The 27,429-nt window shown below is 36.8% G+C and overlaps 1 protein-coding gene across 1 annotated transcript in view; it reads left to right on the forward strand.

Annotated features, from left to right (window-relative positions):
• Positions 1-27,429, forward strand: part of LOC103259118 (dmX-like protein 1) — a gene marked incomplete at its 3' end in the record, with an annotated part of 61,331 nt that overhangs the window by 23,388 nt on the left and 10,514 nt on the right. Inside the window, exons 4-11 of the mRNA XM_021711716.1 lie at positions 1,356-1,481; positions 5,987-6,058; positions 8,078-8,156; positions 11,604-11,736; positions 15,858-15,924; positions 17,567-17,745; positions 20,877-21,066; positions 22,502-22,670. Coding sequence (XP_021567391.1) covers positions 1,356-1,481; positions 5,987-6,058; positions 8,078-8,156; positions 11,604-11,736; positions 15,858-15,924; positions 17,567-17,745; positions 20,877-21,066; positions 22,502-22,670 — 1,015 coding nt within the window. The remainder of the gene's footprint in view (positions 1-1,355; positions 1,482-5,986; positions 6,059-8,077; positions 8,157-11,603; positions 11,737-15,857; positions 15,925-17,566; positions 17,746-20,876; positions 21,067-22,501; positions 22,671-27,429) is intronic.

Below are 27,429 nucleotides of genomic sequence, written 5' to 3' on the forward strand. Positions count from 1 at the left end.
AGTGTTCCCTTTTCGCCACACCCTCTCCAACAGCTGTTATTTTTTGAGTTATTGATAATTGCCATTCTGACTGGAGTTAGGTGGTATCTCAGTGTGGTTTTGATTTGCATCTCCCTGATGATTAGTGAGGTTGAACATTTCTTCATGTGTCTGTTGGCTGCTCGGATGTCTTCCTTTGTGAAGTGTCTGTTAAAACCTCAATTTCTCAATCAACTCATCTTCGACAAAACCTCCACCACCTACCACTGGGGAGAGGAGAATCTATTCAGTAAATAGTGCTGGGAAAACTGGTTGACCACATGCAGAAGATTGAAACAGGACCCCTATCTATCCCCATGCACAAAGGTTAACTCCAAGTAGATCAGAGACGTAAATGTAAAACCTCAAACTATAAGAACCTTAGAAAATGAAAGACATACCCTCATGGAAATCGGAACTGGCATCCAATTCCTGAACAAAACCCAAAACCCACAGGTCATAAGAGAGAAAATAGACAAGTGGAACCTTATTAAACTGACAAGCTTCTGCAAAGCCAAAGAAACCATTAAGAGAGCAGGGAGACAGCCTACAGACTGGAAAAAAGTATGTGCCAACTCCAGGTCTGACAAAGACTTAATATCTTGGATCTACAAGGAACTCAAACGTGCTGAAAAGAAAAAAACAAACAACCCCATTATAAAATGGGCAAAATTGTGTATTCTTACATGTTAAAACTTCAGTCACCTTCTAAGTACTCTCTATTTAATGCAATATGTCTATTGAAACACTTTCTCTACTGCTCAGAACAGTTTTGAACTTATCAATTTTGATGCCTTTGAATGCTTCTGTTGTTTTTTAGTTTTACTTCTTTCACCACAGCAAAATGTTTCCCTTTGAAGACCTTTTTCATCTGGGGAAACAAAAAAGTTGCTCGGGGCAAGATTGGATGAATAGGAAAGATGGGCACAGGGGTCCTGCTATTTTTGGTCAAAAACGATTGAACACTCAGTGTGGGCAGGTTGTTCCTGTAAATCAAATCAAATGCAGCCTCTGACAACAATACTAGCTGGTACACTGATGCCAATGGGTTTCTAGAACACTTATCTATCAGGGAAAACCTGTACTATAGGGGACCTGCCTACCAAAAATATTTCTGGGTCTTTTTTGGATCCTCCTTTGTATATTTTGCAGGTAGGACTGGCAGAATTTGCTGATGGGCTGTATATGGGAGGTAAGGGAAATTGTTCCAAATATAAATTTTTTTTTAAGATAAAAGAACATTTAAAATTGGTCAGTTTATAATGTAATATTTAACACTAGTCTTCTACCTGATAAATGTTTTCTTGACACTTTTGTCTATTTTATTTTATTTTTAGGCTTATGCATCTGGATGTGACATTGTAATACTGGGAAGTGATTTTGAAAGATTACAGATAATCCCAGGAGCTAAACATGGAAATATTCAAGTGGGATGTGTAGACTGTTCAATGCAACAAGGCAAGGTTTGTAATCTTTTGGTAATATGCAAATACGTTTTGAATATGGTTTTTGCTAGGTTAATCTCTGAAGTAGGTATTTCCAGTTGAATTAGCTTTGCTTCAAGGACAATGTGCTACAAATTTTTTTGGCTTTCTGAGATGCATTTTAGAGCGTTAGGAATTCTGTTATATAATTTTAAATTATAGCATAATCTTCTCCATGAGTTGAGAAAAAAATATTATACTTCTTACCTATAGAATGAACCTAAAGCTTACTTATTTTTTTGAATCAGGATCTCACACTGTCACTCAGGCTGGACTGCAGTGGCAAGATCATGGCTCACTGCAGCTTAGACTTCCTGGGTTCAGGCAATCCTTCCAACTCAGCCTCCTGTTTAGCTGGGACTACAGGCACCTGACACCACGCCTCGCTAATTTTTTGATTTTTTTTTTGTGGAGAGAGTTCTTACTATGTTGTATAGGCTAGTCTCGAAAACGTGGATTTAAGCAATCTTGCCGTGGACTCCCAAAGTTCTAGGATTACAGGTGTGAGCCACTGACCTAGACTTGAAGCTTACTTATTTAAAAGGTTGGATTAGAGGAGAGGAATGACAATAAATCTTCAATCTGTTTGCAAATAAACTACTGAAGGAAATAACTTGGTAGAGTTATTTTTGTCTATAAACAGGTAGTTACCTCCTTGTAACTTCTGGATGTGCTGAAATGAAGAAAAACTCTTCTAGATCTATAAGAAAAATGAAAAATTTTTTCTGGACTTCCCCTTGCGTATGAAAACTAAAGAGATAACCTTGAAAGTAAAATAGCAAAAACAAAAAAGAAACAGGCCTTCAATTCTTCTAGATCAGGTTAAATATATCTATGTAGTATCATAATGTAGTCTTACTAGTGGCAGCATAGTATATAGCTCAAAATATTTCTTATAGCCATAGATTATAAAGCCTATGCATAATTGTATCTAGACTAGATTAACTTGGCAAATTTACTTTTTTCCTAGATTTTTAAATATATTGTTTGACTACATGATTCCGTTAGAACATTTTGTGTAAGGAATCAAAATGGTGATCTGAGTCCATGGACATGGATCCAATCATTAAAAAAAAAAAAAAAAAATCTAGTTGGACACGATGGCTCATGCTTGTAGATCCCAGCACTGTGGGAGGTTGAGATGAGAGGATTGCTTGAGCCAAGGGGTCAAGGCTGTAGTGAGCTGTGATTGTACCCTCCAGCCTGTGTGACAGAGTAAGACCCTGACTCAAAAAAAAAAAAAAGTCTAATCCTCATTTCTGGTACATCTACCAGTATGAAAATTTACTACTTGGGACTTAATTTAAAGATATTCACAGAAAAGGAATTTCTGTTGTTGCAGTCTTTACCTATTTGTTGGACTGTTCTTTTTGTCACCTCTTCTTCCCTCAACCCTCATTCCTTCTATTTAATGAAGTTACAAGTATCTCCCATCTATCTCTCTCTTGTTTAGACTTTTTATTACTTCTTACTATACTAAAAAAATGATCTTTATTATGGAATTTAAAAAATTCTTGGTACTTTTAAAACATTCTCTTCATGTTTTTGCTCTTCTAGCTCTGTAGTTCTGTAATCTTTCTCATTGTATAAAAACTTGCTTATACCATTTAGACTCACATGGAGCTGGTTAATGTTAGACATCTAATTTAATAATTTTCAGGGACCAGGCACAGTTGCTCATGCCTATAATCCCAGCACTCCGAGAGTCTGAGGCAGGAGGATTGCTTGAGCCCAGGAATTTGAAACCAATCTGGGCTACATAGCAAGACCTCTCTCTACAAAACAATCTAAAAGTTAGCTGAACATGGTGGTGCGCACTTGTAGTCCCAGCTACTCAAGAGGCTGAGATGGAAGGATCACCTAAGCTCAGGAGGTCAAGGCTGTGATTAACTGTGATTGTTCCACTACATGCCAACCTGGGCGACAGAGTGAGACTCCAACTCAAAAAATAAATAAAAATTAAAAAGTCAGGTATGAGACAGGTTGTACCAAGGTCCTCATGCCAAGGTGAACAATATGAATTTTTCCTAGGTAATAGAAAACATAGAATGTTTTAAAGCTGATAAATAAGAAGGTAAATGCTGGTGAATTTTCTCAGGAAAATTAATTTGGTGGTAGTACAGTATAACTACAGTAATGATGAAACTGTAAGTGTCTATGGTTTCAAGTAGCATGTCTATCTTAAAAACAGTAGTCCCTAAGTATTGCAAATTTTCTTCCTGATACTTTAACAAAACCTTTGATAATACTGATATTTATAAATGAAGAAACTATGCCCTTTATTAGAATGATTATAAAACCAAACGACTTATTCATTCTAACCTGGGCTGTCATATAGTTTAGTCTATTACAAAAATGTAGCTCTCATTGGAAATTTTTTATTTTAAGTTGGGAACTGTGCTGCCCAGGCTGGAATACAGACGGGCATGATTGTGGCTCACCACAGCCTCTATCTTCCTGAGTAGCTGTGATTACAAGAATGTACCACCATTCCTGGCTAACTTCTTGATGTTTTGTGGAGACGAAGCCTCACTGTGTTGTCTAGGCTGGTCTTGAACTCCTAGACTCAAGCAGTGCTCTTGCCTTGGCCTCCCAAATCACTGGGATTACAGGCATGAGGTATTGCACCTGGCCCAAACCTGCCTTTTTTAGTCTCATGTTCCTTATTCTTTTATAAAGAACATGGTCTTCTAGCTGGGCTTGTGATCATTCACCTCTAAACATATATTGCCTCTTTGAGTCTTTACTCTTGTGTTCATACTGCGCCCTATTTATAAAATTGAACACTTAACTGCCTTTTGAATTCTTACCCATGCTTAAAGGTCCGGATTGACTTCCTTCCCAGATCAACTCAGTACAAGTGGTTTCTATAGCCTGAGAATTCAGAACAATTAAAATATCATTTGAAATTTTTTTTAATATGTGTATTATATCCTCATTTCTTACTCCTCTCTTTACATTATTATATGTTCTTTTTTTCTAACCATGATTCATTTAGTATTTCTCTTTCTTTTTTTTTTCCCTCTCTTTCTATTTGATTCCCGATATTTTGATGTTCTTCATGTGGAACTCACTCAAGCTATACAAGTAGGAGCTACAAAGCCAGGAAGGGTTATACTTCATTTATTTGGAGTAAATTTAAAAGATAAATCAAATATAATATTTTTTAAAATGTCGTTGGGGAATTCACAAAGGAATAGATCTAAGTTTTTTATTGATTGATTGATTGACTGTTGGAGTCTCACTCTGTCACTCAGGCTGGAGTGCAGGGCCACCATTATAACTCACCACAGCCTTGAGCTCCTGGACTCAGGCGATCCTTCTCAGCCTCTCAAGTTGCTGGTACTACAGGTATTTGCCACCATGACCGGCTAATTAAAATATTTTTTTTGGTAGAGATGAGATATGCTGTGTTGCCTAGGCTGGTCTTGAACTCCTGAGCTCAAGCAGTCCTCCTGCCTTGACCTCCCAAAGTGCATAGGCCACTGTGTCCAGCCTGTTTTGTTTTTTATTTTTGAGTTGGAGTGTCACTCCGTTGCCCAGGCTGGAGTACAGTGGCAAGCTCATGGCCACCCCAGCATCAACCTGCTGGGCTCTGGCAATCCTTCCGTCTCAGCCTTCCAAGTAGCCAGGACTATAGGCGCACTATCACTCCCGGCTAATTTTTTATTTATTGTAGAAATGAAGTCTTGCCAAGTTGCCTGGGCTGGTCTTGAACCTGTGAGCTCAGACAATTCTCTCACCTCAGCCTCCCAAAGTGGGATTACAGGCTTGAGTCACTGCGTCCGGTCCCAGTTTGTTTTTGTTTGTTTTTTTGTTTGTTGAGTTGGAGTCTCACTCTGTCACCCAGACTGGAGTGCAGTGGCCGCTCCTGGCCACTGCAGCCTCCACCTGCTGGGCTCTGGCGATCCTCCCGCTTCTGCCTTCCAAGTAGCTGGAACTACAGGCGCGCGCTACCACCCCCGGCTAGTTTTTTTTGATTTATTGTAGAGATGAGGTCTTGCCACGTTGTCCAGGCGGGTCTCGAACCTGCGGGCTCAGGCAATCCACTCACCTCAGCCTCCCAAAGCACGGGATTATAGGCTGAGCCACCGAGCCTGGCTCCCAGTCTGTTTTTAATAAGTTAAGTAATTGCAAACTTTGAGGTTGGATAACAAGAATTGACATTTGCTATGCATATTGTATTTCATGCATTATATGTTATATATGTTATTAAGATCCTCAAAATAATTCTCTTAGAAAGATAGTATTGTACACAAATAGAGAAACTAAAGTTTAAAGAGATTAACTTGCTAGTTACATGGTAAGTGGCAATGCTAAGATTCTAACCCAAATGTGATTGTCTTCAAAACTGACATTAAGTACTGGCTAATGAAATGGTGTGTGTGGGCATATTTAAAGTTATACAGTTCATTTCTTTTGCTTCTTTGATCCATAAGTCTATTAACATGTCCATAATAAACTTTCTTTTTTATTTTTAAAAGATTGCAGCATCCTATGGAAATGTTATCTCTGTTTTTGAACCAGTTAACCTACCGAAACAAAAGAAAAATTTGGTCAGTAATTTATTATTTTTCTTTTAATGATTGAAATATCTATAGTATTAAAGGCATATAAAATCAGAATAATCATAAAATAAATCAGTATAAATTATATACTCTAATTGAAGATAAATGTTAAATCCCACTTCCATATTAAAAATATATTTACATCTTTTGCTGGAGTAGAACTTAACCAGATTGTGCCAGTGAATTGTCTTGAAATGCTTTACTATTTTACATTCTGACATTTTTTATTTTATGATAAATATTTGAAGAGTGAATGATTTAAAATTTGGCAGTTACTTGTTTGGTAGTATCAAACAGGATTGTCCAGACACATGTGGTACTATATTCTGTTTTATGGCCTACCTTTATACAATGTTTCTGCATCCTTTCATTTTAAAAAATGCTGTTCAGGTATTTTGTAGAAGGCCACTCAATTGAAGCTTATTTGGTGTTTTTCTCATAATTAGACTGGGATTATTGGTTTGGAGAGAAAAACCACAGAGGTAAAGTAGCATTCTCATCACGTCATATCAAGGATATATATTACCAACATGACTGATGACATTAACCTTGATTACCTGGCTGAGGTAGTGTCTGTTGGGTGTCTCCATAAAGTCACTCTTTTTTTTTTTTTTTTGAGTTGGAGTCTCACTCTGTCACCCAGAGTGGAGTGCCGTGGCATGCTCTTGGCTACTGCAGCCTCGACCTGCTGGGCTCCAATGATCCCTTCTGCCTCAGCCTTCCAAGTAGCTGAAACTACAGGCATGCACTACCACGCCCTGCTAATTTTTGATTTATTGTAGAGATGAGGTCTCACCAAGTTGCCCAGGTGGATCTCGAACCCGTGGGCTCAGGCAATCCACTCGCCACGGCCTCCCAAAATGCTGGGATTACAGGCTGAGCCACCAAACCTGGCCAGGAATTTGAATATTTTCTTAACATCTCAGTCTATTTTTTGTTGCATGAAAGTTTGAGAACCCCTGTATTAAGAGAGTATTTATGAATCTCAATAAATTAATAGGTATGAAATTAACTTAGTAGGCTACAACCTGGATTTAAAAAGAAAACAAAATAGAATATAAAATGTCAGAGTATATCACATGTAGTAAGGGGAAACCTAGGTTGCATTTATGTATATTATTATGTATGTGTGTTCTGGGTCATGGTGCTTTCCTACTGATTTGTAAACAAAACATACATCTTTTACTGATTTGCAGACAAAAAAAACTTGAAAAATACTCCTTTAAGACATGGAAAGACCTTAAGTTATATAGTAGTAAGGGAATATTGTATATTTTATTCTGAGTTTTCCCACATACCTCATGATCTCAGGTGAGGGTGAAACATAGAAAGAGAAGGAAGCCTCAAATAGCATTAAGACATAGACACTTAAAATTAAACTTTTGACTGTAACTATATTAATAGTAATAGAGTAATAATAAAATTTGACATTAATAAGACTGTTATCCAAGGTAGCGTATAGTTGTTGTTCTTTTATCCTAAAGGTGGACTTTTGGACCTTCAGGAATGAGAATTCCCTCACTAATCTTTATTATGTATTCCCTATTAATCCTGACTAAATTGAAGATTTTGTTCTTTTTAAAAGTAATTGCATAGGCCAGGTGCAGAGGCTCATGCCTGTAGTTTCAGCACTTTGGGAGGCCAGTGCGGGAGGATTACTTGAGTCCAGAAGTTGAAGACCACCCTAGGCAACATAGCAAGACTTCCTCGCTACAAAAAAAAAAAAATTATCTGGGCATAGTGACGCATACCTGTAGTCCTGCAACTCCTGGCCTCAAGTGATTCTCCTGCATCAGGACTACTCAGGAGGTTGATGCTGGAGAATCACTTGAGCCCAGGAGTTGTGGTCAGCTGTGCCCTGCACACCAGTCTAGGTGACAGTGTGAGACACTGACTCAAAAACAACAAATACACTGCATGTATTATCATATGAATTGTAAGCATTAAATGTACAGACAGAGAAAAGATGCCAATCATTATTAACTAAATGACTTTTTTTAATTTTAGGAATTATATAGTCAGTGGCAGAAGACTGGCCAATTTTTTCTGGAATCAATAGCACATAATATAACTTGGGACCCCACAGGTAAGAAGATAAGCAGAGTTAACTGAAGTGAAATATCACTTTCATTACTAGGCTATTACTTTTATTACTCTCATGTATTTCAGTTTTACACTGCTTCGTGTGAGATTGTGGAGAATACAAAAGAAGTAAAACAGATTGTGTCCTTTTAGAGTTTATACTGAAATGAAGACAAATATGCACTGTAATAAATGACAAAATGTGGTAAATGCCATAATAGGATACCTGTTGTTTTTGGAAAGAGACCCTCTCTGGAGAATCAGGATTTCATTAAAGAGGAGTCTTTTGACCTGAGAATAGTGAGATTCTAACAATGAAAGTGGAACAGATAGATGAAGAAAAGAGAATTGACTTCCAAAATAGATAATGAGGATATGTATCAGTTAATCTATTTCTGCATTAGAAAATTATTTCAAAACTCTGTGCCTTAAATCATCCATCATTTTATTGCTTGTGATTCTGTAGGCCAGGAATTATTACAGGACTTTGTGGTAATGGCTAGTTTCTTATTCCTTGTGGTATTGGCTGAAGTAGCTTGTCTGCAGCTAAAAGATCCAAGAAAGGCTTTGTTCACATATCTAGGCCTTGGGGCTTGCTATCTACTGGAATGTCTTTGTTCTCTTCCAAATATACTCTCTTCTGTGGCCTCTCTAGCAGGGTGCCCTGGATTTTACATGGTGGCTGGATTCTGAGTGTGAAAGTTAAAAACTGCAAGGACTCATATAGCCTGGGTTTGGAAATCTACCATATGCTACCATATTATTTGGTTTCAAGTCCAGCTCATATTCAAGGGATGGGAGAAATAGACTCTACCTCTTGATGAAAGATGTGGCAAAGTCATGGGCAAAGGAAGACATGGGAGGATTGGGCACAGGAAGACATGACTTATTGGGAGCCATATTTATCATTCTACCACAGTGAGCAAAGTCACAGAGATAACATTCTAATAAGGATAATGTAGTACTTCACTGGGACTGTAGTAAGTTCCAGTGAATGGTGGTAAGGAAATAAGTCTATAGTCTATTATAGAATGCCTTTAAAGTCATGCTAAGGAATTTGAATTAAATATTTTTGTCTAAAAACTGTTATAGATTTTTGATGTTGTTGTTGTTTTTGAGTAGGAGTCTCACACTGTCACCCAGGCTGGAGTTCAGTAGCACACTCATGGGTCGCCACCGCAGCCTCAGGCAATTCTCTCACCTTGGCCTCCCAAAGTGCTGGGATTATAGGCTTGAGCCACCACACCCGGCCTGGATTTTAAATGTTTTAAGTGGAATATTAGTATTTTGGTTCTTATTAACATTTGCTTACCATAATATGCCAAGTATTTAGGTAAAAGCTTTTTTTTAGATGGTGTCAGCATTGTAGTGTTTTTGTGAGGTGTCTGAATTCACTATTGCATCTTGCCTATATCATAAGATTTCTGTTTTAGATTTTTAATGCTTTTCCTACTTTAACATCCATACCTCTGTCCTTTGTATTAGAAGTTAGTATACTATACCATATCTTACCTACTTTTGTTCCATTCCGTACCTGGAATTAATTATTTTGTATTCTATATTAAATTCTTAATCCTTCACAGGATACCTTAATTTCATCTTCAGTTTATGTTAAACAAAAGAAAACTTGTATCTGTTCGTAAGTTCGAAAGTGGAATAATAAAGTCATGATTTAAATGGAATGTTTCAGTACTTTTTGTGCTTTTTTTTTCCTGTTTATGAAACCTTTTATCTAGTTGCTCTACTATTTATTGAGCTTCTGCTAAGTGCCAGGGCTGTGCTAGAGACTTTGTACATACTTCAATCTAATCCTTACAACAGCTCTATACAAACCTTGAATTTTATAGATGAGAAAATTGAGATAACATTCTAATAAGGATAATGTAGTAGATTGCTCAACTAGATCAAATTAACATGACTAATTAAATGACTTAATTGGGATTTAGACACAAGAATTTCTGATCTAAAGTCTCTCAGACTCACTTTATTTTTGAAATAAGAAAGTGATCATTCCAGAAAGACACAAATCCATAGTCCTTAATTGCCTAGGTGAATGCTGTACTTACTGTCATCTTGTGTGTGTGTGTGTGTGTGTGTGAGAGAGAGAGAGAGAGAGAGAGAGAGAGACAGTTGCTTGTTCTTCTTTGTAGGGATAAATAGCATAAACTTCTACTCAATTTCTAGGTCATCAAGTTGGAATCTGTCCTTGAAACCTGTTTTTTTTTTCCTCCCCTATATTTAGTTGTTATCAAGGCTTGACAATTCTACGCCTTTTTTTTAAAAGCAGGATTTATTGAGAGGACAGAAAAACTCCCACAGTGGGAGGGGACCCAAGGGGGTTGCCCGACAATTCTACTTTTTAACATAGCTTTCCAATCCTTTTAAAATATTTTGTTGAGATCCTTATGATTTACCATCTGAATTACTATAGTTAATTAACCAGATTTCCCTGACTCTTAAGTTTCTTCTAATCTTGTTCATCTCTAGAGTTACTTTCTAAAAAGAATTTTAATCTTCTTTGTATACTACAGTCTTTGAAAATATAATGAAAGTTATAGATTATTTCTCTAGAAAAGTACACATACTATACTTACAAGTTTTGTTTATTATCTCAATAGAAGGAGGCTCACAGGCCCTTAGGTCTATCTATTGACTGTACTCCCACTTAATTAAGACCTCTTGTTCTAAATTACTGATCCAATTATGTTACACCACCACCACCACCACCCTTAAAAAACCTTTTATTGCCAGCTACCTCTAACAAAGTCCACACACTTTATTAACTTGAAAAATACTTCACAGTCTTACTCTGGCATGTTTTCCAACCTTATTTCTTTTTCTATCCTTACTATATACCTTATTTCCTAACCATGCCAAAATAAGGGGCATTCTTGGGAAAATATGTAGACTCACATACCTTCATGCCTTTGTTCATATTAGGTCTTCTTTCTGAAATACCTGTCTCTTCTACTGCTTATGCATCCACTAAGGACCAGGTTGCATTTCATCACTTTCCCTGGCACTTTCATTGCAGGTACACATTAATTTCTCTTTCCTGTGGGCTTCCATAAAACTTTGCACACATTTCTATCATGTATCTGATAGCTTTACATTGTATCATAACATTTCTGTGTCTTTCTACTGAATTATGAACTCATCTTGAAAAAGGACAATGTTTTGTCATCATATTCCCAGCCTAGCACAGTGCCTTGTACAAAGAAGATGCTCATTAAATGTTTGTTGAATGAGAGATTATAAGCTAGATCTCTTCCATTCTTTCCCAAGCTGTTTCAATAAAATTAAAGTACAGTCTCTTTTCCTTTCCTCCAAATACCTTTTTGTTATTTAATGTTTTTAGGAGTTGTATTATCTTTATAATATACAAAACTCGAGCATGTAACTTAACTCACTATTAATACCTAAATAGTAAATGGTGAATGATATTTTTTAGGCAGTCGTCTTTTAACTGGTTCCAGCTATTTGCAACTCTGGTCCAACATTAACTTGGAGAAACCAGCTGAAGATGAAAATTCAGATAAAGCAGATCTTAACTTTGGGGATTGGAGATGCATTTGGCATTGCAAGTAAGCAACTGATAAGAGGATTAAACTGACAAACCTGTTCTGTGAGGTCTTATTAGATTATAAATATATTTTAGTTCATTTAGAAATCATATTACATTTAACAGTTTTGATTTTTTTACTTTCTTGTACACAGAATTTACTATTTCCCATGTTCTACAGATACATTTTTAAAATTTCAAGTAAAATAAGTAGGAAGAAACATGAAATATATAAGGCCTGTATGAAGATTATTAAATACAAACTTGCTAAATTATGTAAAAGAGAGACACCTTCATTGTTTTGAATGGAAGGTTTCCTATCTTAAAAAAGTATATTTTAAAATATACTTTTGGTCTTTATATTAAATATAATTTTTGTCAAAATCCCATTGGTTTTTCTGCTTTTGAGCACAGTTCTAAGCATAGTTCTAAGCTTTATTTGAAAGGACAAATAGGGGGAAATCAGGGAAAGTCTGAAAGAAAAGAGGAATAAAGATATATAGTATAGTAAAATGAATTCTAAAGCTACAGCTGCTCAAGCATTTTGTTGTTTTTGTAGGAATAGACAGATTAGGGTCCAGGATTAGACTCAATTTTACATGGAGATTCAGTATGTAATGTAGCATTTTACAGTGGACAAACTAGCTAGTTCTGTGGAGGGGAAATGAAGTTAGAGACTGTTTCATATTTGGCAACAAAACAAATAGATGGACGGAAAAACTGAATTTCTATATGATGAAACAAAAATATTAGAAGAAGTATAGGTACATTTTCATATTTTAGAGCTACATTGTCCAGTATAGTAGCCACAAACCACGTTACTATAGAGCACTTGAAATGTGGCAAGTCCAAATTGAGATGTGCTGTAAAATGCACACTGGAATTTCAAAAACTTAGCATGAGAGAGGAATATAAAATATCTCTAATACTTTTGATTATATGTTGAAATAATATATATATTAGGTTAAATAAAATATGTTATTAAATTTTTACTTTTTTTGGTTTGTTTTTGATTTGGAATCTTACTTTTATCGCCCAGGCTAGAGTGCAGTGGCATGCTCACGGCCACCACAACTTCGACCTGCTGGGCTCAGGCTATCCTTTCACCTCAGCCTTCCATGTAGCTGAAACCACAGGCATGCGCTACCATGCCTGGCTAATTTTTTTTATTTATTGTAGAGACAAGGTCTTGCCAAGTTGCTCAGCCTGGTCTTGAACCCCTGGACTCAGGCAGTCCTCTTGCCTCCATCTCCCAAAGTGCTGGGATTACAGGCATGAGCCACCTCGCCTGGTTTCTTTTTACTTTTTAAAAAAGGTAGCTAGAAGGAAATTTAAAATTACATATTTGGCTAACATTTGTCATTTATGTTATATTGCTGTTGGATAAAGATACTGCTTTAGAATTAGGAAAAGACTTTGCAAGAATGACACCAAAATTGGAAATGGAAAAGAAAGGAGAAAATAATCATTTTGACTGGATCAGTAAAATATTTCTTTCTATAAAGCAAAAAGACCATAAGGAAAGAAACAAGAGCATGAGGAGAAATATATGTGATTTTGGGTTAATGCCTTTTTATTTTTTATTTTTATTTTTTGAGTAAAAATCTCACTCTGTTGCCCAGGCTGAAGTGCAGTGACATGCTGTCACCACAGCCTTGGCCCGCTGGGTTCAGGTGATCCTTTCACCTCAGTCTTAAAAGCAGCTGGAACCACCAGTGCGTGCCACCACGCCTTGCTAATTTTTTGATTTATTGTAGAGACAAGGTCTCACCAAATTGCCTAGGCTGATCTCGAACCCCTGGGCTCAGGCAATCCTCTCACCTCTACCTCCCAAGAGTGTTGGGATTATAGGTGCGAGCCTCTGCGCCCATCTTAATGCTTTTTTAAAAGAAGTACTTAGGTGGGTCGCAGTGGCTCATGCCTGTAATCATAGTACTTTGGGAAGTGGAGAGGATTGCCTGAGCCCAGGGATTAGAGATCAACCTGTGCAACTTGATAAGACCTCATCTCTACAATAAATTCAAAAATTAGCCGAGTGTGGTGGCACATGCCTGTGGTTCCAGCTACTTTGAAGGCTGCGGTAGAAGGATCACTTGAGCTTAGTTGGCCAAGGCTGCGGTAGCCGTGAGCATGTCCAGCCTGGGCAATAAGACTTTGACTCAAAAAAGTAAAATAAATAAATAATAATTTTAAAAAAGGTGTATTTAAACATTAATTAGGAAAGAGCAGGTATCACAATAGTAAACAACAGTGGGCAATGGAGAGAAAATTGTATTATGGTATAGAACATATGAATAATAAGCATATTAAGTGATTGATTTCATGTGAATAAAGAAATGTGAAATGTTCAGAAATAAAAGGAAGAATAATGTCTATTAATATTGACTGGAAAAACGCACTCTTAAATACTGTTAATAAGGGAACACAGCAGATTGCTGTTCTGGATGCTGCTTTCTTGCAGCATACTCAGTAAACCGTTTTTCTGCTCTTAAAAAAAAAGAAAAATTGTTCAGGATAGTAAAATTAAAACATAGGTTAAGAAAAAATAAGGGAGTACAGTTGATATTATCTTTCTAGAGCACATTTTGGAAGTAGAAATCAACAGGCTTAACCTTCCTTCCCTCCCTCCCTCCTTCCCTCCCTCCCTGTCTCCCTTCCCTCCCTCCCTTCTCTTTCTTTCTTTCCTTTATTTTCTCCTTTCTTCCTTCCCTCCCCTTCCCCTTCCCCCTCCTGCTCACTCTCTTCCCTCCCTCCCCCTTCTCCCCTCCCCTCCCCTCCCTCCCTCCCTCCCTTATTTCTTTTTGTTGGAGTCTCACTCTGTTGCCCAGACTAGAGTGCAGTGGCACAGCCCACCACAGCCTCAACTTGCTGGGATCAGGCAGTCCTTCTGCCTGAGCCTTTCAAGTAGTTGGAACCACAGGTGCGCACCACTATGCCCAACTAATTTTTTGATTTATTGTAGAGATGAGGTCTCAAACCCCTGGTCTCAGGCAGTCCCTTGCCACCACCTCCCAAAGTGCTGGAATTACAAGCGTGAGCCACTGTACTGTGCCGGACATAGGCTTAATTTTTAAAATATCCTTTAGAGAGTAATTCCAGGTTTCATCCATTCATCTAACAAATATTTGTACAGGAAGCTGTGTAAATGCTTGGAATATTGCAGTGAACAGATACGACAAGATAGAAAATAAGCCAATAAACTGGTATAACAGGGTGTTAAATGAAGTTCTTCCTGACTTGGTGTATATGAAGCGGCAGTAGCATAAGTAACATACCAAATAAGAGTAAGGCATACCTCCTAAATATAGAATTTACAGAGGAAACTTTAAAGGATATGGTTCTTTGTATTTTGTATCCCTCAGATGAATTGTGGGTATAGAAAAGGGTTAATGTGGAGTGGGAACAGTATTTCGCATAAATGCTGTTTTAGAAAGTACTGTGACTTTGCTTTCCAATCTTTCATATGAGGGGTGGGGAGTAGGAGTATCAAAGTATTCTATTACCTTTACCACAGGTCCTTCCATTAGATGAATGGAGAAGTTGAAATGTGTTTTGTACAGTTGTGAGAGAAGGAAGCACTGTTGAATTAACTTTGGCATATACAGCTGCAAGCAGAAAAACCATGGGACTAGAAACTCTGCAAGTTTAGATTTAAGAGCAGCTGAAGACTAACATTCTACTGGAAACATTTTCTTTTTATTTAAAAAAAAATTATTATTATTATTTTTTGAGTCATGCAGGATCTCATTCTGTTGTCCAGGCTAGAGTGCAGTGGCACGATGACAGCTTACTGCAACCTCAACCTCCCAGGCTCAGGGGATCCTTCTGCCTCAGCCTCCCAAGTAAATCTCAGGATATTTTTAAGACAAATTATTAAAAGTTCCTGGTCTCTCTGTACTCACTTTCGCAGCACATATACTAAAAATGCATGGTCTCCACTATTGTGACTTGTCTCTCTCTCTAGCCTTTCCTGAATGCAGCAACTAGAGCAGTCCTTAAAGGAATCTTGCTATGTTGCCTAGGCTGGTCTCCAACTCCTGGTCTCAAGCAATCCTCTTGCCTTGGCTTCCCAGAGTGCTAGGATTATGGGTGTGAGCCACTGTGCCAAGTCTTCAAATTATTTCTTATCTGTTTAATTTACAGAACTGCTTCCCAAGTTCATTTAATGAAATTTTCACCAGATGGAGAATTTTTTGCCACTGCTGGAAAGGTAAGTTGTAAAAATGCTGTTGCCAAATTTGTGTGTCTATAATTTGTTTTGAAGTTTTAAAAAAACATTACCTAGCTTCATTCCCTTATTTATTTTACTTTAAAATGATTGAAAATACTATTTTTCTATTGGAAGCATTAAGTAACAGAAATTGGCTAAATTACTGTATTGTTAAAAGGCATAATTGAAAAGCGTAGACTTAGGGGCAGATCTGGATATAAATCTGCCATTTGCCAGCTTTGTCATCTTGAACAAGTTAGTTAATCTTTTTGAGTTTTTCTTTTCTCATGTATAATATGAGGATAATACTACTTACTTCATAGGTAATTAATCATAGGCTTAATATAGATAGAGTATATAGTATAAAGTGACTGACATAGTGCTTTGCATGTAGTATTTAATCAGTAAACTATAGCTTCTATTTGTATTACCTTTTAGCTGACGTGTGTATTTAAAACTGTATTTTAAAAAAATATAATACTTTAGGCTGAGTACAGTGGTTTACTCCTGTAATCCCAGCACTTTGGGAGGTGGAGGTGAGAGGATTGCCTGTGCTCAGGGGTTCGAAACCAGCCTGGAAAACTTGGTGAGACCTCATCTCTACAATAAATCAAAAAATTAGCTGAGCATGGTGGTACACACCTGTAGTTCTAGCTACTTGGAAGCCTGAGGCAGAAGGATCACCTAGCCCAGCAGGTCAAAGCTGTAGTAGCTGTGAGCATGCCACTGCACTCCAGTGTGAGTAACAGAGTAAGACTTTGACTAAAAAATAATAGTAATAGTAAATACAAATAAAGTAAACAAAAAACATAAAAGAGTTCATAGATTTTCTAGAAGGCTATTTGTAGCCATTCCTCTGTGTGCATACTTTGTTATTGTTGATTTCAGAACAGTGTATTTCTTTGAAATTATTTTAATCATTGGTTCATAGAGCAGTTCATGAATCACTAGTGGTCTGAAAATGTTCTCATGGCTCAAAGCCTTCTGCAGTAAGAGTACGAGATACTCTAAAACCACAGTGAGGTTTTCTTTTTTTAGGAGAGAAGTGGAGCTGTTTATTCTGGTTGACTGTACAGGTGGGAACTCAGTTATAGCTTAAAAGCAGCACTGGGTACATTCTAGTCTCCCTTGCCCTTGTTTCCCAAATTAGGAGGACAAAAATGATTGTACATTGAATATATTGTATAGTGTTAGTTATTAACTAGTTATTTTCATCAGCATTTCCTTTGAAAAGTTATATGATAATTCATGAAAAGTATCCTTTTAAAAAAATAATTAGCAGTGTTTATAAGTCTGCTAGTGGTGTTGGTTTTTTATTTGATATTTGACTTAAGGGGAAATAAACTTTTAATTTCATCTTTCAGTCTTTCCTGAATGACCCCATTTCCCATAGTATATGGTAATTGGCAAACAGTTTTCTTGAATACAGAATACATACGTTCACACACGTTGATTCTCAAAGCCCAAGTAAGGAATACTAAACGAAAAGTATCAGAATCAGAATGTTCTTCTTAATTCCTCTGTGTCCAACCCCTCCTCCCAGCCTCAAGTTTCTGCCTTTGGAGAGAAATGTCTTACTCTTGCTGTTTGACTTAACCTTTAATTCTGATTTGCATGTTTTTCTGGTTTTTTTTCCTCTTAGGATGACTGTCTCTTAAAGGTATGGTATAATGTAGAAAACTGGCGGACAGCTGTTACCTCTCCAGAAAGAAGTTCAGAAAAGCAATCCCAAGGAGAAATTGACTTTTCTTTTGTATATCTGGCTCATCCTCGAGCTGTAAATGGATTTTCCTGGCGTAAAACAAGCAAATATATGCCTAGGTCAGTGGATTGATCATTTTTTTCCCATGAGTTAAGAGAATATAATCTTTGTGACTTTGATTGCTATTCTCACTTTGAGAGTCTGTAGCTGTAGAACTTCTGAGCTATGATGATTAAAGTAATGAGCTGGGCGCTGTGGCTGGTGCCTGTAATCACAGCACTTTGGGAGGCCGAGGCACGAGGATCGCTTGAGCCCACGAGTTCAAGACCAGCCTGAGCGACATAGTGAGACCTCCTCTCTACAAAAAAAAAAAAAAAAAAAAAGAATAAAAGAAAAAAGAAAGTAATACTAGATAGTCCTTGGCCTTAACACCTCTGGCTAATAGGTCCATTATGATTGATGTTTAGGATAAGAACAATGTTGAAAGAGCTTAAGTTGAGATAATTGCTTTTATATCATATATCTTTAAGTTCCAGAGTTGTGCATTTTGTTTTTCTTTATGTTTTGGGTCCAATTCTTTTATCTCTTATTCTTTGGATTGCTGTTTGCATGAATGTTTTTACATTTTACTCCCTCCTCTTGTACCTATCTAGTATGTATGTCTTCTCTGGTTTTCTTTTTTAAAAAATAGCTTTATTGAAGCTGGGCATGGTGACTCATGCCTGTAATCTCAGCGCTTTGGGAGACTGAGGCAGGAGGATCACTTGAGCTCAGGAGTTTGAGACCAGCCTAGGCAGCAAAGTGAGACCCTGTCTCTATTTGTAAAAATAAAAATCAGTCAAACAAAAAAGCTTTATTGAGAGGATATGCCATGAATTCTCTAACATTTATTTGACGGCACCCAACGTCTTTCAGGAGAAGAAAGTGGTTTAATACCCTGTATTATCCTGCCCTGAAATAGGTATTCACTTAACCCATATAAGCAAACACAAACACACACACATACCCGCTAGTACTTTTTTTCTGTAGTCCTGGAAAGATTTCATATCATACTATATTTCTGTCTGTACTTAAGTTACAGAGACCTGTTACTTAAAGTATAGGTAGAAATCCCTCTTTGAACCACATGGCCATTTTCAATTTGGCCACACCATGTGACCAATGCATTTTCCTTACCTTTTTACTGTTTCATGACTTTTGCCCCCTGAGAGCTCCCAAGCTGAGCTGTGGTAGTGTACCTTTATCATTTGTTGACTTTATTTTTGCTCTTCTGTGCCAGCAAAGTATACCTATACCCCTTGAGCTATGGTGCAGTAGTTACTGTTGTTATTACCCCAGCCCTACAGTCTAACAAAGTATAGGTGTAGGAGGTACACTCTAGGAAAAGTAATAGTTCTGTAGGAGGATCTATCAGAGTCTTTGGGCTTGGGGAGAGTGATCTGGACAATCTATAGTTAGCAAAGGCACCCTCCCCCAAACTTCACTTAGAGAAGTATTGCTTTGGTGTCTCTGAGACCATTGCCTGCATTTATACACATGAATTTAGAATAGAATGAGCTTGTGGCATATGTTAGCTTTTGTTTTAAAAGTTGTGGCCCTAGCTGTAACCACAAACTGTGAACCTCTTAGATCTATCTAAGGATTATATATTTTTAGAGGCTGATTTCATCTGATACATCTAAGGATTTTCATATGCAGATGCTAGAACCACCAAAATACTAAAAATGGAGCTTATGAAGTATTGCATCTTTTGAGAGAGGACAGTCACTTCTGCTGCTACCTAGTTCACTTAGTGTCAGCAGAACTGATCATGGTGGATGCAGAGGCAGATGCCTTAATCTAGACCATTATAGAAGTCTGATAATAGAAGTAAAGCATACCAGTTTTTTTTTTTTCTGCCCATGTTCATTTTATCAACTAAATTCTGCAGCAAGGGAACTGTGCTGTATAGAACTAGAATTTTCTAGAAACAGGGAGGCTAGGAGAGGGGTAGAAAAAAGAAAATGAGACAAAATGGAGGAGGGGTGGGTCTAAGAATAGGGGAAGGAAGAGAAACAAAGGGTTTGGGAGGGTAAGGAGAAAAGTAGTGCTAGGAAGGGAGAGGTGAGAGACAAGGAGAGAAAGGAAAGGAGGAGGGTGGCCTGGGAGGCTGAGAACAGAGAATGGTGGGCGAGAGAAGCCCAGAGATGGGGAGAGGAAGGCAGGAGAGTAGGCAGTAAAAGGGGACAGGAGGCTAGAGGGAGAAAGATGAGAGAATGGAGGAGGGAAACTGAAGGAGAGAGCAACTAAGATAAAACATGCCCTTCTCCCTTTTCTTCTCTTCTGCTACTTGTTCTTTTTTAAACAGGAAAATACATTCTACCATAGAATATTTTGATTTCTGTGCTGAAAGAAGTAAATACTACAAGATATTATGACCTTTTCTTCCTTTCTTTTTTTTACTTGTTGAGTTACTCGATAGAAGGTAGTCTTTGTTGATAGGTTGTCAGCCTTTGAGCTCTTGATGCTTATGGGGTTTATTTATATATATGTAATTGATTTTTACTTTTATTTTTGAGGAAGTGGCAAGAAGGAAATTAACTAAAAGTCAAGGATGACTAAGGAGGAAGATGTTTAGTGCTTATTTTATTATGAATTTTCAATTCTTGCATTTCACCGCTTTGGGCATGTATTAGGCTAGAAGAGAATAAGTGTACTAAATAGTTATAACTTGTTTAGTGATCAGTGTGCAGATGCCTTTACAGAAAGTAAAAATGAAACATGAAATAATTCAAATAATAACCATCCACTGAGTAAATTAGAAATTTTATTATAAGATATAGTTGTTTTCCTTGTTTGTCAACTTATTATGGCTTGATCTCAGTCTTTGTTCTTTAAATGAAAGAAGCATCTTATTATTGAGAACTAGGCATGGTGGGTCCTTGTAATCTTAGCTACTCAAGAGTCTGAGGCAGGATGATTGCTTCAGCTCAGGAGTTTGAGGCCAACCTAGGCAACATCGTGAGACCATGTCTCTTAGGAAAAATAAAAAGAAAATTTGTCAAGATTATTGAAACAAGAACTACCAAATTGTAGGCAGAGAAGAAATAGGTTGGCAAACCTTTACTGTGCTGAAATCTATACACAGTGATGTTTTCTTCATTGGAACCTTAGTCTTGTGCGTTGAAGTAATTATAGAAACATTGTAGAATTATCTGTGGTACTGTGTGAAATTTGTATTTTTGTCTCTTAAAATCTTTTTATTCCTTAGGGCTTCTGTATGTAATGTACTTTTGACATGCTGCAAAGATAATGTGTGTCGTCTTTGGGTAGAGACATTTTTGCCAAATGATTGTTTACTGTACGGAGGTGACTGTAACCATTGGACTGAACCAATTAATTTAACAAACAACTTCAAGAGAAATGCTTCCAGTAAAGAACGAGTACAAAATGCGTTAGAAGTGAGTGTTTTTGTTAGATGCTATTTCCAAGTTTTAAAACCTTTGGTACATTGACTTTTTAGTAATATAATACTATCATGAGAAATCTGTGTCTTAGGAAAACAGTTCTCAAAAATTTTTCAGTTTTATTTTGTTCAATTATGTTTGTCTAGAGTACAAAATCTACAAAAATATGATTACATGTGACTTAACTGAAGTAACATCAAGTAAACTAGAATCTGGGAATGCAAAGATTTGACTGTAGAAATAACTTGTTTTTTTGGGGGGGGGCTTGGATAGTTTATCGTATGCTGCTCTACCATTTGTTATTTTAGAACCTCCCAGAACCCAGCGTCTTTATTTTACAAATTAATTTTGAAAATAAAGTAATTTTTCATGTTTGAACTAAGTGAAGATAGAGTAGTACCACAGATTCTTTTTGGTTTTTTCTTAATATTGAAAACAAGAAGTGATTTTTAAATGATTTCTCTTTGGATGCTTTGTATGATTATGGAGCAATTATTTTTCACTTTTGGATAGTATTCTCATGGTTCAGAATATGATTAAATCTATATTGCATGGCTATTCAACAACAAATAGATTGGTTTTGTGTAGTAATAGCTGAAGGAAGTCCTTGACTAATCTGGAAAATTGTTTTACTTTTAACTGTGCCTCTTATTAGCTGATGGCCTTGGAGTCCATGTAAACTATTTTATCATAAAAGATGAAAATAACAATATTTGCACAACTTCTCTCATGGGATCAAATGAGATGATCTCTATTAAAATGCTTTATAGGTTATAAAATATTCTAATGTATGGTGGTAATATTATTCAGTGCTTTGCGGTCATAGAGAGTTAGCTGTGGACAAAGAGGACAGTATATGTAGAGACTTCATTATTCACAGATATATTATTAGAAATTTTTTTTTAACTTTTTATTTCAGGAAATTAATTTTAAGAAAATGAACTAAGCCGGGCTTGGTGGCTCAGCCTGTAATCCCAGCGCTTTGGGAGGCTGAGGTGAGTGGATTGCCTGAGCCCGCAGGTTTGAGACCCGCGTGGGTAACTTGGTGAGACCTCATCTCTACAATAAGTCAAAAATTAGCTGGGTGTGGTAGCCCGCCTGTAGTTCCAGCTACTTGGAAGACTGAGGCATAAGGATCGCCTGAGCCCAGCAGGTTGAGGCTGCGGTGGCCGGGAGCAGCCACTGCACTCCAGTCTGGGTGACAGAGTGAGACTCCAACTCAAAAAAAAAAAAGAGCCAGGCACTTTAAGTGCTAACCTTATTCTTTAGGATTCAAATTTGTTATATAAAAATGTTGAAGGAATTTTTACATCTAAAATTATCTGAAATAGGATATATGTAACTTATAACAATCATTATGTAACCTAAAGATATATGACTTATAACAATATAAGCATTACTTTTATTTTGTTTTTTTTTTTTTGCGCAGGTGAATCTGAGACATTTTCGTAAAGGTCGGAGGAGATCACTTGCACTTGTAGCACATACCGGATATCTGCCTCATCAACAGGATCCTCATAATGTCCACAGGAACACTCCACTGCATGCCAATGCACTTTGCCACTTTCATATTGCAGCCAGCATCAATCCAGCCACAGGTAGTAAGGCATTGTTCAAAATATGTTTTTAGCCTGGACAGGGTGGCTCACTCCTATAATCCCAGCACTATGGGAGGCCGAGGTGAGAGGATTGCCTGAGCCAATGGGTTCAAGACCAGCCTAGACAACTTGATGAGACCTCATCTCTACAGTAAATAAAAAAATTAGCCAGGCATGGTGGCACATGCCTGTAGTCCCAGCTACTTGAAAGGCTGTGGTGACTATGGGCGTACTACTGCACTCCAGCCTGGGCAGTTGATTTTTATAACAAGTTATACTTTTAGTGTTTTTGTTTTGTTTTGTAATAGAGACAGAGTCTCGCTGTGTTGCCCAGCCTGATTTCGAACTCCTAGGCTCAAGCAGTCCTCCCGCCTAGGCCTTCCAAAGTGCTGGGATTATAGGCATGAGCCACCATGCCCAGCCACTTTTCGTTTTTGAATAAGTAAAATATTGGAGCGACTTTCTTAGCCAGCTTTTCATTGATCCTTTGTTTTCTGTTTATTTGTTTGCTCTTTAAGGCCATGATTTGATTTGTGATTTAAGATCTTTATAAGGCATTGAGATTCATTATGTATTTATTCAGAATTTGAGATTGAACTATTATTTGATAAAGGTTAATGCTACAGAAGTAGTATTTTATACTTATTGTATAGTTGTTAAAACCATTGTGTTTGGTACTTGATCTTTTTTTTTAATCTTTATTTTAGATTCAGGGAGTTCACATGCATGTTCATTACATGGACATGTATAATGGTGGGGATTGGGTCTCAGGTGGCCCATTCCCCAGACAGAACATTATACCCATGGGTAATTTCTGAACATCAGCCCCCCTCCTCACCTCCTCCCTTATTGGTGTCCCCACTGTCTGTTATATCTATGTTTGTGACCATTTAGCTTCCACATATGAGTGAGGACATGTGGTATTTGACTTTCTGTTTCTGGGTCAGTTCACTTAGGATGATAATCTTCAGCTCCATCCATGTTGCTATATAGGACATGATTTCATTTTTTTCTTTTAATGACTGCAGTACTTGATCTTTGAAGATATTCCATAAAGAAGACAAAAATATGTAAAAGTTATGACTAGAATTAAGCAATTTATTTCTATTGTCAAATATATACTGTTAGACTGAAAGATCTAGAATGTCTGAATTTCCTATGAATTTGAAGATTTAAGTACTTATTATTTTAGTAAATATTTTCTTTGAATATAAAAACCAGTGGTCACAACTGGACATTTAAAGTGGAACCTTGGAATATTATTTTTTTTTAAATTAAAGACACTATTTGTTTATGATAAATATTGTCATACAGAAAGTGAAAAATAAAAGCTCCTTTACCTCTACCTTAATTCTTCTCCCTAGAAGATAACCACTATTGAAGAGTTTTTTTATAGGAATATTGTTAAGCATAACCTATTTCTGTATAGCACAGTGGATTTACAGTATTACAGTCTTCAAGGAAGCATAGCAATAAATATGGTCCATTAGTTACTTGAATAAATTTTTATCCATCAAAGTAAGAAGTACTCCGATAAGTTGAAGTGAAGAGATATGTGGTAGGAATGAAAATTCCTTGCTGATCTTCTTTCTAGCTTTTCGTTGATGACCTAGTGTTAAAAGAATTAATAAGCCAAACCAGGCGCAGTGGTTCACGCCTATATTCCCAGCACTTTGGGAGTTAGAGGCAAGAAGATTGCCTGAGTACAGGGTTTCGAGACCAGCCTGGGCAACTTGGTGAAACCTCATCTCTACAATAAATCAAGAAATTAGCTGGGCATGGTGGCGCGCCACTGTGGTTCCAGCTACTTGGAAGGCTAAGATGAAAGGATTGCCTAAGCCCAGCATGTTGAGGCTGCATTGGTCGTGAGTGCGCCACTGCACTCTAGCCTGGGCAACAGAGAGATTCCAACTCAAAAAAAAAAAAAAATTAATAAGCCAAGAAAATGTAAATGGGAGAATATTGAAGAATATTGAATTATCTTTATTAAAAAATTATATAGGCCTGGTAAGGACCATCACCTTTATCAAAAATATATACAGACAGTGATTATAACATGCAGAATCAACTCTAAGGTCAGTGGAATAATTTTAAAGGTCTCTGCTAAGTAAAGGACAATATTGTGAGAATAAAGAAAGCTTGAATTCTCACATTAATGGAAAAGGATGAGGGATTACTGAAAAAGGAACCTTATGATCCAATGTAGCATTCCTTGACTAGCTTCCAGTAAAGAAAACTCTAAAACTTTCTTTATGTGGTTGAATTCCTAAGGAGTATATAGAGCTGATTAAAACAGGCCAGGCACGCTGGCTCACTCTTGTAATCCCAGCACTTTGGAAGGCAGAGGCAGGAGAATTGCCTGAGCCCAAGAGTTTGAGACCAGTTTGGGCAACTTGGCAAGACCTTGTCTCTACAGTAAGTCAAAAAATTAGCCAGGTGTGGTGGTGCATGCCTGTAGTTCTAGCTATGTGGAAGACTGAGGCAGAAGGATTGCCTGAGCCCAGTAGTTGAGACTGAGGTAACCATGAGTGTGCCACTGCACTCCAGTCTGAGAGAATAAGACTCCAACTTAAAGAAAAGAAAAAAGTTAGGAAAAACCCCCATAAAAAAACAAAATAATATTCTGCCAGTCACAGTGAGTTCATGCCTATACTCCCAGCACTTTGAGAGGCTAAGGCAGAAGGATTGCTTGAGCCTAGAAGTTGAGACCAGCCTGGGCAAGATAGTGAGACGTTGTATCTACAAAAATAAAAAGTAAAAAAAATTAGCTGAACTTAGTGATGTACGCCTGTAGTCTCAGTTACTTGGGAGACTGAGGTGGAGGGATCACCTGAGCCCAGGAGGTTGAGGATGCAGTGAGCTATGATGGTGCCACTGCACTCCAGCCTGGACAACAGAGTGAGACTTTGACTCAAACAAACAAAAAAACAAAAAAAACAAAATAATATTAGATTGGACCCTATGGAGAATTCCTTTTCCTAAATTCAGTCTGTTGGAATGACTTTTCTGAATGCTTATTTCTTACTCGAAGCACAACTCTCAGATTTGGTTTCACTTATTTGTTCATCAGTAAAAATAACCATAGGAGAGGAGCTCATAAGAGCATGCTCTCTCGGTTCTAATTCTTATGCTCATTCCATGAAGATTTTTCATAAAACTGAGTTTAGTCAGATTTTTTGAGTGAGGTTAGGTCACAGAAGAGATGAGAATTTCTTTTGGTTAGAATGTTTCTGCTACAAGCCAGCATTATCCCTTTCGATATTTAACAACTAGGCTTATGGTCTACTAAAGGCATGCTGATCTCTTTTAGGTTGTTTGTAAATCAAATATCAGAAAATCTTTCCCATGGATTCTTGGGGAGCACCCTCAATCTCTGGCACTACTGTTATATTCAACTAGAAACAATGGGATTGGCAGTTCAGCCCCTGTGGCTTTAACTGAATGATTAGTTTGTGCCAGTATAGGAACTAGAACAATGGTAGGAATTGGAGATAAACAGTGATCACAACAGCAGTGGTTCTTGCTTTCGTGAAGCATGTAATCAGGCACGGAATAGATAAATACTAATCAAATAATTATACTAAGGAGTATATAGTGATAAACAGAAGCTCTTGAATTGAATGCATCTATCAACTCTTAGAATACTTGTTTCCAATAGAAGGGGTAGGAGAAAGCTTCTTTTATTTTTTCCTTTACCATTCATCTACTATAATCTTTCTATTGGTTTCTAACAAAGGTACATTGTTTCAACAAATAATTAATTCAGATTATCTTGCCTTTAAAAAATAGATTTGGTCTCTTTTAATAAAACAGAATAAAATAAATAAATAAGAGATTTATTTGGAGAGCATTGTTTACATTCCCTGAATCCATTCCAAACTTTATGGTTCAGCAGATAGCAGCATGATCCAGATTTGATTTAATATGATAGTTAATTTTTTCCTTACCTCTGTTAATTACAGATTATTTGTTACAACTAATTGGTTTTGTACTTCAGTATACTTAATTTAGTGTTTATATCAAAAGTAATGCCAAGGAACAATTTTTTTTTAAGCTGAAGTGGTCTGTCTTAAATGATGGGAACCTCACTTTTATACCTTCTAACTTTAATATTGATCCTATCAAACAAACAATATCCATCTTTCAATTAGGAGGGCAGGTCATTAAAGAAGTTAATATGTCAGTTTATTAAGTGAAAACAAAGTTGTTGCTATTGAGATACATATATCACTGTCCTTTGACATGATAATGGCATTGTTCATTGTAGCTCAGGTTATAATTTTCTTGTGTCAAAATGTGTAATAAATTAAGACATTCTTATTAACATTATCTACATATTATAGACATCCTGAGAATATTGTTTAGTATTAAAGAAAACATGTATGGTTGAATATATTATGCTATATGACCTAGAATATATAATTTTTATCTCCTTTATAATAGGTATGTTAAATTTACCATTTAAATATTTTACCATTAGTAATAATATTGACAAACATTATGTTGCATACTGTATTTATAGGTTAAATAAAATATATTTCAGAGCTTTAAAGATAAATATAATATCATTATAAATTTGTTCAAACTCATAGAATGCACACGAAGAATGAGCCCTTAGATAAACTGTGGACTCAGAGTGATAGTGATGTGTCAGTATAGGTTTATCAAATGTAATGTGTACCATTTTGGTGGCAGATGTTCATTATGGGGTAAGCTATGCATGGTTAGGATGGGGATATTTGGCTTTCACTCTACTTTT

Source organism: Carlito syrichta, unplaced genomic scaffold (genome assembly GCF_000164805.1).
Source record: "Carlito syrichta isolate Samal-C Ts95f unplaced genomic scaffold, Tarsius_syrichta-2.0.1 Scaffold302519, whole genome shotgun sequence".
Lineage (NCBI taxonomy): Eukaryota > Metazoa > Chordata > Mammalia > Primates > Tarsiidae > Carlito > Carlito syrichta.